Genomic DNA, 13,392 nt, shown 5'->3' with positions numbered 1-13,392 from the left:
TGTTGTATAAACAACAAAAAAACTAATGTCTGCTTGGCTATCTACCAGAGCTGTAGCCTTGAAATAATGCCAAAATTCAACACAAACATTCGTGTATTGAGGAGACATAGCTTCCTCTACAGTAAGGCTCCTTGACATACAGCTTGTTTTTGACCTTCTAAATGTAGGCCTACATCAATAGCAAAGGGGAAACTTCCACATGACTTAATAATAGCCTTAAGTGATTGACGGACATATGTTTCCGGTTGGACATTTTCTAGGCCCTACTGTTTCATTCATCAACCTCATTTGCAATCCTGCCACTTCTTGGTATCTTGGGACCAATTATGTAGGTCCACTCAGAACCTCTTGACAGGAGATCATTTTCAGTATTGCTTTTCATGTCGTTCCCAAATAAATATGTTGTATTGCCTCTGTTGCTCTGCATATGAATGCAACAGTTTCAGTGTGTTAAGAGGTTATTGTGCATTTAACAGTTGCATACACCAGGCTACTAATGTGTTGTAATTTTCTTGGCAATATTGCTACAATATGTATTTATGTTTAAGTTCTCACTTTAACCTTGTAGTGTCTACACAATATTCATTGAATGTACTGTATTTAGATAATTAATTCCCATTTTAATTCTATGTTTTGAACATTTTTAGGCAGCATAGTCGAACAATTATGAAATGAATACATGCATGTAAAACAGGAATGAACTTCACAGACAGATTGTCAAGAAGAACCTTCAGTGAGGATTGTGGGTCTGTCGGTTGCCTTGGCTGCAGTGAAACAAACACATTAAGGCATTTGACACGTTCAGTCTGAATTCAGAGTTGGAATGTTCCAGCAAGTCACTTTGGCCTGTCATGGGAAGACACTGTCAACAATCACTTTGACCTCTTGCACTGATTCTTCTGATGGATGCAGTTTTCATTTACTTGTGAAGAAAGTTCAGTAGTGGAATGGCCAGGTTGCTGATTTTACTCTATGGCTGTAGTCTTCATACAGCACAGTCTCTTGCCAAATGCAATAAGTAGCCTATTCTGTGCATGCATGAAATGAAAACTGTACACCATCACCATTACAGTTCATGTATGATTTGATTTTGTAATTGTTAGTGTGGCCTCAAAAACATATAGGCCTGGCTACACTTTTCTGGAGAACATTCTATGTTGATGCATAAAAGGCTAATATATGCCATGCTCATCATTTAGTGTTTATACTGACAGAGTTTATAAAGTGCAAAATGTAGATCTGTTTTAATAATTGCTGGACTTGCTATGATGTTTCTGATACCAGGTGTGTGTATTACAACTTACATTGATCATTCATTTTGGTCTTCAATAGCAACACAATTTCACCAAGATTTTAAGTTGTCTGCCACCAGTCAGCCATTTAAATATTTGCCATTTGGCTTTTGTACGCAGCTGTTAATAATGCTTGTTAATACATTCACCCACTTTAGCTACATTCTCATTACAACAAAGTAATTACATATCCCCATTAAGTATTTATATAATTTCCACTGCCGAGAGGTAAGGATACAACTACAACACAATGCTACAATGTACAATTAACTGTTACAGATTTGTTTCAAGCTTTTCTGCCCTTGCCCTCTGATTGAGGTCACTCACTTCCTCACCTCACACACATCCTGCAGTTCACACACTTCTTTTTTTCGGCACACTTCGACTTTTTAAGTCATTCATTTGCCCTGGACACTCTTGAATGCATGTTTTCCTAATGTAGCCTACTTAAGTGGGTAGGCTATTTTTTCCAATAGCATTTCTCACACAGAGTAGGCTAAATGCAAGCAAAATAGCATTCAGGAGTGGACACCATGGATTTAAGTCTGGCATGATGTCATTGAAGATTAATCAGTCTACTGAGTCTAGCAGGCTACTCTAAAAGTATGCTGTAGGCTGTGTGTGTGCAATGTATTGTTGGATTTGAACTCAGGATAAGGAAGTTCTCTCGAAATAACAACACAGGTCATGTGATCCGTTATATGGTTATAGGTTAGCCATCCCACAATTTTGACCCTTCGTGGGACCCGTAAATGTAGCCTACAAAGAGTGTAGTGCGTTAGCCTATGACCAAAATTGACTATCAGCTGATTTATTGGTGGTCTGCACATGGTAAGAGAACACTATTGAACAGATGCAGTTACTTGCCTTTTTAGTGTCTCTATACTTTGTAGTAGCTCATTAGTTGTCCAAATAAGTTTGTCGTTAGTTAGCCTGCTGAAACAAATGGCAAGGCTGATACGGCAACAACACAATGCCTTGTGCGTGACTGTGATTTAAAATGTTACATTGTATATTCCTCGTAATCCTGAAAGGTGGCACGAAATGAAGTTTGTGTTTTCATAGAATTGTTTTGCAATCGTATTATATAGACCTATGTCTGCAGTGCACCCATCTCTCTCTCTCTCCCCTACTCATGTAAATCCACCGTGTTTTGGCCTGGCTTCTAACAGCTACAATCAAAATTGAGTTTACATTTCATGAATGGAGCAGCCTATATTACAAGCCAATTGACTGGCGGAACACATCTTTACTGTTAACCTATGTGTTGAGCTTTTTTTAAAAGTCAAAGTCAAAGTCTGCTTTATTGTCAATTTCTTCACATGTCAAGACATACAAAGAGATCGAAATTACGTTTCCCATTATCCCACGGTGAAGACAAGACATATTATACCAATTAGGTCCACAGACAAACATAACATTCAAGTAAACAATATAAAAAGTAAATAAGAAGGCACATACAATGAAGAAATAAGAGCAGCAAAATTTGGGTTGAAATTGTGCAATTGTGCATGCATACAGTAAGACAGTCAATATAATAGTGCAAAAGTCAGGCCAATAAATGGCTGAGGTAGTTCTGTTTGACCTAATATGCAAGTGGCATAGTGGTGCAAGTTATGTAAGAGCAGCAGAAGTGTGTTCAGAAGTGTTTTCAGGACAACAACAACAAGTTGCAAAGTATGCAAGTGTATAAGTGGAGTAGTGCAAGGCAGCCATTGTGGGTCCATTTTGCGTTTGTCATCAGACAAACGTGTTGCTTGTTTAAATTATGCATGTTTTAGGTAGATATGGCGAGTGTCCAGGGTTGCATGGAGCGGTATTTCATAGGAGTAGACGTGGGCACAGCCAGCGTTCGCGCGGCACTTGTTACAAGTGATGGGCAGATAAAGAGCATGGCCGAAGAACCGATCCACATTTGGGAACCTCATCCGGAACATTACGTCCAATCATCTTCTGATATCTGGACCAAGTGCTGCAGCACAGTCAGAGTGAGTTAAATGAAATTAAACTTTTCCCACTGTCATGTTGAATTGTGGTCAGCCACTTCGTTTGTAAATGTGTGATGTCTTAGTAGAATATTAACAAGGCATCATCTGACTTTACAGAAAGTGACAGAAGGCATTGACAAGATCAAAGTCAAAGGCATTGGCTTTGACGCAACTTGTTCCCTGGTTGTTTTGGACCACAGCTTTCAGCCAGTTGCCGTTAATCATGATGGTAAGTGGTGTAAATACATCCTGGACTTTTTGTTTTCCATTCAGCTAATTTTATGATGATGTACAACATTACATATATCCCCCATGTGCTGGATTTATTGATGGCCCCAGATGTTACCCTCCTGTCCTCCCTCAGGTGTCCGTGAGAGGAATGTGGTCATGTGGATGGACCACCGGGCTGCTGAGCAAGCAGTTCGGATCACTGCCACTGGCCACAGGGTCCTGAGGGGAGTGGGAGGGGTGATGTCCCCAGAAATGCAGCCCCCAAAGTTACTGTGGCTAAAAGAGGTGACCTGAGGCCATAGCCAAATTCTTTTTTTATTGGCAAGAGATTCCATTCCAGTATGTTTTGAGTCTCAAATCAGATATTTGTGACACAACGCTATCCCTCTAATTAAGTAGAAACATTGGGCCTTTGTCATCTGTGGTCCGGCCTAGTCTAAGAAACCTTGGGGTGACATTTGACAAATCCCTATCTTTTGAAACTCGCATCAAATTACTGTCCAGATAATGTTTTTTTCCACGTACGCACACATTAACAAATGAAGGGCTGTGGTCTCAGTCAGAACTGGATATGCTCATCCATGTCTTCATTTCCTCCCGTATTGACTATTGCAATTCACTCTTCTCCTCACTCAACAAATCTGTCCTTCACCACCTGCACCTGCTGTTGCTAGGCTAGTTCCTAGATCAAACAGGTGCACCCATAACACCCCTCTACTCTGCTCCCTTCACTGGCTTCCAAACAGGTGCACCCATATCACCTCTCTACTCTGCTCCCTTACTTAGGATCCAATTCAAAATTCTCACCATAACCTACATGGTCAGGCCCCTGCTTATCTTGCCAACATAATTCACTTACACACCCCTTCCCGGTCTCTTGGGTCTATCAACCAAAATCTGCTATCCACGCCACACACTCGTCTGAAGACGTGGGGATAGAGCCTTTGCCATGATGGCACCCAGACTCTGGAATGCTCTGCCAACCAGCATTAGGTTTGCTGGGAATGTGGACTGTTTTAAGGACAAGTGAAGACTCACTTGTTTAGGCTAGCTTTTGGGTAACCTCTGTCTTCTATTTATTAATAATTTTATCTGCTGTATTTTTACTTTACTTTATTCTTAGCCAATTTTTTACTATGCTTTATTGTCTATGCACATTGTAAAGCACTTTGTGACCCTGTCTGTGAAAAGTGCTGTATAAATAAATTTTACTTACTTACTTACTATTTGTCCACACCAGTGATGTGCTATCATAACAGTGAGGCCTTTGAGTACACGTCAGGAGTTTAATTTTTAGAGATACTGATTTCACACCCACAAACAATTTCACACACTTGTATTGCAAAGGAATGCAGATGTGTTGCAACAGATCTGTGAAGTATTGCAAGAGACTACAAAACCGGCGGTGTGAGAATGGAAATGTCTCTCAGAAGAATAAGTTATGTGTCCTTTTAGGCTTCTCACCGAAGAGTAGTGGATAATTCTGTGTGACAACAATGCTGTCATGGTCACAATTAGTGCATTGCTCTCTGTATAAGAACTATTTTGAACCTGCTTCTGTCTTGGCATTGTTTATAGAACCTGAAGGAGAGTTGCTGGAAGGATGCTGCTCATTTCTTTGACCTCCCAGATTTTCTGTCTTGGAAAGCTACTGGATCATTAGTAAGGTACTGTAAGCTTCACTGCTGCTCTTGAGTTTTGACATGCACATACACATATCCCTGCAATTAACTATGAAACATGAGTGCATTCCTAGCTTATGATACACAAATCTCTCTTGTCTCTTAGATCCCTTTGCACTTTAGTTTGTAAATGGACCTATTCCCCTCCAGAAGGATGGGACGACACATTCTGGACCAGCATTGGCCTCGAGGACCTTTTGGAAAACAGCTACTCCAAAATAGGTGCTATGATTTGTCTTTAGATGTCTAGTGCTAAAATATGCGAGAACTTCACTGAAGTGGATTATTTATAAATCAGTCATTGTCACTGTTTTGATATTAGACATGACCTACTCATGTTAAAAAAAACTTGATACTGACCACAGGCATTCCCCTGTAAAGCAACTTAAAAGGTTTTGTGGGGGACATACATGACTGTTCATTGTAGTAATGTACTTTTCATTTACAGACCTACCTGTGCGGTAGAACCCTGTCATGTTTGTTTGTGTGTTGTTTTTTTATCCTTATTTTTATTGATAAAGATTAAGATTATTGATTAAGATACATTATTTCGGCCATATGTTTTCAGTTACATCAAAGAGTTAAAATTCTTGCCCACCTCCTAATCACCCATCCACAAACTCTGAGCCATCCACTGATTCAAAAAAATGAATACTGGTAAAAGTGGTTATAATAATATTAACAACACCCCATCATGGTTTTGGTACATTCTTAAAATGAACATATTAGAAACAACACAAACTGTGTTGTCCCTATCTGGACATAGAGATGTGTTTAAAAAACAACAACAACACAAGTTGTGTTATTTTCAACACGTTTGTTTTAAGAGTGTTTTTCCTCAGAGCAGGTGCCGTGACTTGCACCCCTGGTACTGCTGTGGGTGAAGGGCTTTCACAAGAAGCAGCTGCAGAGCTGGGACTCGTCCCTGGCACAGCCGTGGCTGCCAGCCTCATAGATGCACATGCCGGAGGGCTAGGTGAGCTCCTGTAGCATCAAGGTTCAGTTCAGATCCAGGGGCAGGTAGAACAAATGATGGCCCAGCAGTTGATGCCAAGTCATGAAAAGATGATAGTAGGGCATTAATTGGCTTAGGCTTACACACAATTGGTTTTTGACAGTTGACCAATTGTCCAATAGTTTGATTTTGTCCTTTCAAAGCAGTTGGACCTCAACAGTAGACACAGTTACCATTTGGATCAGCTTCCCAGTATTCCATGTTTCAATGGTAACATTTGTCTTTTAAAGGAACCATATGTAAGATTGTGGCCAAAAATGGTACTGCAATCACTTTCAAATTACTGTAGAGCGGTGTATCCCCTCCCCCCTGACTCGAGGTTGCCAACCCGGATGGCGAAACACTACTGACTTTGTGATTAGTAGATAGGTGGAGGGTGGCGCATCAGGCCAAAACACAACATGACATGACAAAACACAACATCAACATCAGTTGAGGGCTGCAACTTCACTTTTTAAATGACAATATCCTGGCCGGACTACTATAACTATTTGAAATGAACATGATTTCTTAATGTGTAGTGACATATCAGGGCCATTTTATGATTAATTGAAATACATTTCTTACATACGGTTCCTTTAAATTCCTTTAACAGGTGTTATTGGCGCTGATGTGGCCGGGTTCCACCTACCATGTGAAGAGCAACCTCTAACCTCACGCTTGGCCTTGATTTGTGGCACATCATCTTGTCACATGGCAGTAGGTGTTTTTGTTATTCTTTACTTGAGACGAACTGATGCCCAACAGTGTCTTTGTTCAATGGCCATGAACATGTCTGCCCTGTTAGATCAGCCAGGACCCCATCTTTGTTCCTGGTGTTTGGGGACCTTACTGGTCTGCCATGGTGCCCACACTGTGGTTGAATGAAGGAGGGCAGAGTGCCACTGGAAGACTGGTCAGTTCAGGTTGTTATACTGACCAATTAGACGTTTATTGTACAGTCAGAAACTAAACGCCTTGATGATTTGTATTGCCATGCATACATAGAGTTTTCTGTCAGCAGATTGACTACATGGTGAGAGGCCATGCTGCTTTCCCTGAGTTGATGGAGAAAGCAGAGAGAAGGTTAGTGTAGAAAAAGGCTAAACCACCACTACATCTTTCACAAAACGCTTTTGTGTTTGAAAAAGCATCAGGTAGTTTCATCCTGACGACGGATCTTCTTATTTTCCTACATAGCCAAGAAAGTGTTTACTCCTACTTGAACAAACATCTAGAGGCTATGACCAAAGACCCCGCTAACTTGGACCAGTTGACCAGCAGTCTGCATGTGTGGCCTGACTTCCATGGAAACCGGTCTCCTCTAGCAGACCCCACTCTGAAGGGCATGGTGAGCAAAGAGGTCATCTGCCTCATGCCTCTGGTTATCCACACACACACACCAAAATGCACAGGACAGAAAACGCATCACACAAGCATTGGGAAGGTGTTGATATTTGTTGATAGGTGTTGATATTTGATACATGTTTCTGTCTCAAGATTTATTTGTATGCCAGTTACATACATCTAGTGATGGATTGAAACACATCATCAGTGACAGAACCTGTACAGTATGTTAAGTGTGCATTCATTTTTGTGTCAAATATACCATATCAAATATGTTACGCTATCAAAAACATCTACAGTAAACACACAAAAGCACTGCATGTTGCATTACAGTTTATGGTCAACCCTATATTTAATTGAGATTGAAGAGTTCAAAGACAAAAACTGTTTAAGGACAGAAATTTGACTATTTCATGGAAAATATAAGCACATTTTGAATTTGATGCCAGCAACAAAAAGTTGGGACGGGACAACAAAAGGATGGAAAAGTTGAGTTATGGGAAAGACAACAAAAGGAAGAACATTATTACAACTAATTAGGTGAACTGGAACCATGAATGGGGATAAAAATCGCTCTGTGTAAACCTGTGTGGGCAAATGATGAAACAATATTAGAATAATGTTTCTTATCATGAAATATTTGAGAATTTCAACATCTACAGTACACAACATCATGAAAATATTCAGAGAATCCTTTAAAACAGGTTCACAAATGCTAGTGTATGTAAACTCTACCATTTTATCTGAAGACCTGAGCTCATCTAAAATTGACTGATGTAAAGAGGAAAATGGTGCTGTGGTTAGACCAATCAAAATTTGCTATTCTTTTTGGAACTCATAAACTCCTCTGGGCTAAAGAGGAGAGGGACTATTCAACTATCCGATGTATACAATTTGTTAACAATAGCTTCCATGGCGGTGTGGAGGTGCATTAGTGCCTATGGCATGGACAATTTGCACAATCAATTCTGAATGATGTACACAGGTTTTGTGCAACATAGACTGTGATCCAGACAGTGTCTTTTCAGAGAAGACCTTGAATATTTCAGGAAAACAATGCCAAAATGAATTCTGCACATATTTAAACGTATTTCTCCATAGAGGAGGAGTCCAGGTGCTAAAATAGCCCGTCTGTAGTCCAGACTTGTCTAATTTGGTGCATTGTGGAATGAAAAACATGATTTAAGTCCCCAGACTGTTGAGCAGCTGAAATCCTATATCGGGCAGACATTTCATTCTCAAAACTCTAGCAACTGGTCTCCTCAATTCCTAAACATTTACAGAATGTTGTTAAATGAAGAGGTGAAGCAACTCAGTGTTAAAAATGCCCCTCTCCCAACTTTTCTGAGACATGTTGCTGGCATTCAATTCAAAATGAACATATTTTTTCCAAAAAACAATAACATTTCTGTCTTTCAACAGTTGATATATTGTCTTTGAACTATTCTCAATTAAATATACTGTAGGGTGGACATGATATGTAAATCATAGCATTATTTTTTTTATTTACATTTTACAAACCGTCACCACTTTTTCGGAATTCAGATTGTGGAAGGCGTCATTTTACATTTCAACATACATCAACATTTTATACTCACTAAGGTTATCAATCTTTCTCTCTCTCCTCTTGAGTAGGTTGTTGGACTCTCCTTGTCCCAGACCCTGGATGACCTGGCCCTGTTATACCTGGCAACAGTTCAGGCTATTGCTGTGAGTAATATAATCCTCTTGAGTGGACCTTTCATGTGAGCCTTGTGGTCATTTGAAAGTCCTTCTGAATAGAACGGTCTCCTCCTGTGCTTGTGGCCTTGCAGCTTGGCACCAGGCACATCCTACAGGCTCTGAAGGAGGCAGGACACTGCATCACAACCCTCTTCCTGTGTGGAGGGCTGAGTAAGAACACCCTGTTTGTGCAGATGCACGCTAACGCAACAGGTAAGTGGTGACAAGGCAGCACGGGACTGGACTTTATACAGGTACAGTGTAGTTCCTTGTGGACTGGTGTGCTTTGCGTACATGTGTGCTATTCAACTGATGGCAGTAGGGTGGGAACTATGAGCTCATTTGCATGGGATGCCGCTGTGCCAGTATCCCATTTGAATTTCATCAGTGGCACATTTGCATCCAATATCAATGTGAATGATAGCGGGCTAAGACCTCTGTGGTGTCCATCCTCCATGAAAGGCACTTGCATGCTCGTAGTGTATCACACTTCTGTGTGACTTCCGGAATTCTTGTAATGGACTTTTGGCCATCCGTTGTATTGTACACATGGACAGAAAGTTTGTTCCCTTGCGCATGTCCAGATAATGCCACTAATCAAATGCTGTGTCTTATCACTAATGATAACACTTATTCAGGTTTACCAGTGGTTCTGCCTGCTGAGAAAGATGCTGTTTTGGTGGGAGCTGCTATTTTAGGAGCCTGTGCTTCTCTTGACCACAAGTCCATTCAGGTGTGCCACAACTCTCAGAGGAATCACTAAGAACACTAAGAAAATAATTTGCACAAAGTATTTTACTTGGTGAATACAGAGATTGTGACTTTGAGAATTAGTTCAGGATCATTATAGTCCCATGCCATAGTAGCATTCAGAACATATGTAGGGTAAAATAAGCATTTCACAGGATTTGAAGGAAGGAAGAATGTTGTTTGCAAAAGCAAATAATACCTGAAAATATTGCATTAGCCTTTTTTCATATGATAAATTGTAATGTTGATAAGTCTTTTGATTATCACTTCAATATCACACGCAGTGTTAATTATCTGTGTGATTGTGCAGCTGTCACATTTACAAACTGAAACGTTTCACCCTGAACTGTCTTCCAGGAAGCCATGGAGAAAATGGCAAAAGTCGGCAGAGTTGTAAAACCAAATCTTGGGCAAGACCAGTGAGTACTTGTTACATAATTTATGTACCACAATGTCCTCAGTTTATTGCTTTGACCCGATCAAGAGTGTTAATAAATATAGTGTATGTAGCATTAGGAACTTGCAATACTAGTGAACATTTAATTATTTTTTAACAAAATATACCACAATGGCCACAAGCATAACTAAAGGTTTATTAATTATTTATGGTTTTATGTTTTGCTTTGTTATCATTGCACATACAAAACACATGAACTGCATTGTTATTAGTGTTTTAGTTGGCTGAAGGGTTAACTTATAGATACTAAGAAACAGAAGATCCTGAAATGCTGTGTCTTCCAGTTTCTACAGGAAGAAATTTAGTGTGTTCCTGCGGCTGTTTGTCCACCAGAGGGAGTGTGCTCTTCTCATGCAGGAGTGACTATAAGAGGAATCTCTCCTTTTGCAAGTGAGAAGTGAGCATCACCACACTACAAGAAGTGGCACTACTGACATTTCAATACCAGGGCACAGTTCTCCAATAGAATTTCACTTTTTTGAGACATTAGAACTTGCAGTGTAAAACCTTTCAGCTGATGCAACTGGAAGCGACTTAATTGTTCTGATAAGGGACCACAACCAAGATTAATACAAAATACAATACATTACAATTCTAAAAGTAATTTTACCAAAATAAATTATTTCTACGAACATGCTTTATTTCACTGGTTAAGGAATATCATTTTGTCTCTCCCTTTCTCCAACACCCTTTTCACTGGCCCCCACATGAGGTGTAGCACTCTGTAATGTGAGCAGTTGTTGCAGTAGCACTACAAGATCAAAGCCATTTAATTGGCCTTCAGTGTGTGTTGTTGTCCTAATGGGAGGACTGGACAAATCCCTTGCAGCTGATGCCAATGAAACGCATCAGACAGAAGCTCTTCGTGCACTGTGTAATGTGATTAAACTGACACCAGCCCACTGCGGCTAGTAGCAGAGTGCAATGCTAATACAGCATTGGGCCATAACCACATGTTGAGTCATATCCACATCCCTAAGGTCTTAATTTGACTATTTATCACTTCCTGAATCTGAAGCCAGTGGCAATATTGGGATTTCTATTTTTTGCCACTGATGTGTTGGTATTGACAAATGCTTTCCAGGGGTACTAGAGGCCTACATGAAAGCATACCCATGGTGGTGTTCTTTTTAAAAGAAACTTAAATGTCACAGAAATTGACATTTATGAAATTCCAAAAGAAATTCAACCCTCTTTGATACCCGTCAAATGTGCATTTAGGAGAGACTTTTAAGACTCCCCCTAACAGCATATTTTGTGCGCATCCATGACCAGGGGCCTATTGCACAAAAGCAGAATTAAGACATCCGGGATAAGTTACTGAGCTGCGCTCAATGAATCCAAAACAAGAGCGTACAGGCTTAATTGGTTGCACAACGAGCAAGCCAGGATGAGCAGACACGGCTTCATTAAGCCAGGTGAAACCTATCCTGGATAAGTGTGCGCTCACGGCTCCCTCAAATAGACCCCGCCACCGATCACAGATTCACTATGGCAACTAGAGCGGCTTCATTGCTTTTTCTACAGCGTGAAGTAGGTAGCGATAGCCTTTTCACAACAGCAACACCTCTGTTTAGGAGAATCACCAGCGCAAAATGGTTAGGCACTCCCGTGACGTCACATTGGTGCATGACAGGTCAGGAATGGAGAGTATGTAAAAGTTAATTAATGATCACAAACGTTTCAATAATGACAGTGGGTCTAGGTATATGTGATAAGAATGTGCAGTGGGCAGTGGAATCCTAGTCCAATCCTTATCCTAGTTTTGTGCAATAGGCCCCTGGTCACCATTGTGGTAAAGGGGTTGGGACTCGGCCCTCACCAACCAATCAGCTGTAATTTGAATCCCTGCCCCCACAGGTAATCCCAGGCACAAACAGAAACCATTCACCCCAATAGAAATGGGCCTATCAGCAGAAATTGGGTGGCGTCCTCAGCTCAGACCATTTTAAGAGTGTGGTTGGTGGTCATCCTATTTTCGCTCCATTATAATACACATGTAGCCTCCACTTCCCATTTTAAACACTAATTATCAACGGCTCTTTTCAATACATTTCTGCACAAAACTGCTTCCATGAAATGGAAAAAATAAGCATCTCTTCTATTCTGTAGCCGGGTCGCCGTTGCAGCAGGTTTCGAGCTGTGTCTGTCATGGGCGTTGAAATGAAAATCAACACACAACAGAGCCATTCCTCAGAAGCGATGCAGGCAGTGTGTTCAAGCCACAAGTCATATGACCGTATAGACATTGTCTTACATTTTGCATTGTTCAATGCTGTTCTAAACACAATGTCCCACCTTGATCAGAAGTCTCAATATGGTAAATATTAGAGTACATTTTTACATTGTGTTAAATGACTATCATATGATTTATTGCTTTTTGAAATATCGAAATTGGTATCTAATGTTCAGGTATGAATAGAGAGTCAATCTAGTCATCTAGTCTAGCAAAATATCCATGAACGACGCTTCAACTACTACTCTCGACCTGTCGTTCCAACCACCAAACTTTCCGCCCATGTTTTCAATTGATTGTTGGAACTACCCTTTCTAGAAACACCAAATCCAAGAATGCCGGTTTTAACTACAAACATTGCGACGGATGTTAGCCAACAACCCTTTCTAGAAACGAAACCCAGATGGGGTATTCACTCAGATAGCAAAATCAGATTGGCAGATAGCGGACCACTGGTGGTATGGCGCCGGTGGCGTGCCACTTGTGGTCCGCCGTTGGACCACCATCTCTTTTTAAATTAAACTTCATGAATTTTAAGAAAAGTTGATAAAATGATATATGGAGTATAACTGAACAAATGAAAAGGGTTTTAGACCAATAGTGGCTAAATATTGGGCAATTTGTCTGCAACCCGCCAGCGAATCGCAAGAGAACCGATTAGCAAAATGCCACCGGACCGCCAGCTATGCCCCC

The 13,392-nt window shown here is 40.5% G+C and overlaps 1 protein-coding gene and 1 long non-coding RNA gene across 4 annotated transcripts; both read left to right on the top strand.

The window, feature by feature from the left end:
- Nucleotides 1–1,860: 1,860 nt before the first annotated feature.
- On the top strand, nucleotides 1,861–11,104 carry fggy (FGGY carbohydrate kinase domain containing). 3 transcript variants are annotated; one of them, XM_042084743.1, is made up of 16 exons: nucleotides 1,863–2,123; nucleotides 3,078–3,280; nucleotides 3,398–3,509; nucleotides 3,645–3,796; nucleotides 5,090–5,178; nucleotides 5,300–5,415; nucleotides 6,041–6,169; nucleotides 6,804–6,907; nucleotides 6,996–7,103; nucleotides 7,212–7,273; nucleotides 7,388–7,538; nucleotides 9,170–9,244; nucleotides 9,349–9,469; nucleotides 9,895–9,989; nucleotides 10,364–10,425; nucleotides 10,748–11,104. In XM_042084743.1, exons 1-16 carry the CDS (start codon nucleotides 2,078–2,080, stop codon nucleotides 10,824–10,826), a joined length of 1,704 nt encoding a protein of 567 aa, XP_041940677.1. In that variant the 5' UTR covers nucleotides 1,863–2,077; the 3' UTR covers nucleotides 10,827–11,104. The 3 variants fall into 3 exon arrangements, with proteins under 3 accessions (XP_041940679.1, XP_041940677.1, XP_041940678.1); XM_042084744.1 differs by having other exon boundaries at nucleotides 3,074–3,280; XM_042084745.1 differs by lacking the exons at nucleotides 3,078–3,280; nucleotides 3,398–3,509; nucleotides 3,645–3,796 and having other exon boundaries at nucleotides 1,861–2,123.
- On the top strand, nucleotides 3,803–4,734 carry LOC121704256. The gene is made up of 2 exons (XR_006030359.1): nucleotides 3,803–4,206; nucleotides 4,258–4,734. It is a non-coding gene; the product is annotated as an uncharacterized LOC121704256 (long non-coding RNA).
- Nucleotides 11,105–13,392: the final 2,288 nt, after the last annotated feature.

Source organism: Alosa sapidissima, chromosome 1 (assembly GCF_018492685.1).
Source record: "Alosa sapidissima isolate fAloSap1 chromosome 1, fAloSap1.pri, whole genome shotgun sequence".
Classification (NCBI taxonomy): Eukaryota; Metazoa; Chordata; class Actinopteri; order Clupeiformes; family Clupeidae; genus Alosa; species Alosa sapidissima.
Note: the sequence above shows the minus strand (reverse complement) of the source record. Positions and strands in the feature narration are given on the sequence as shown.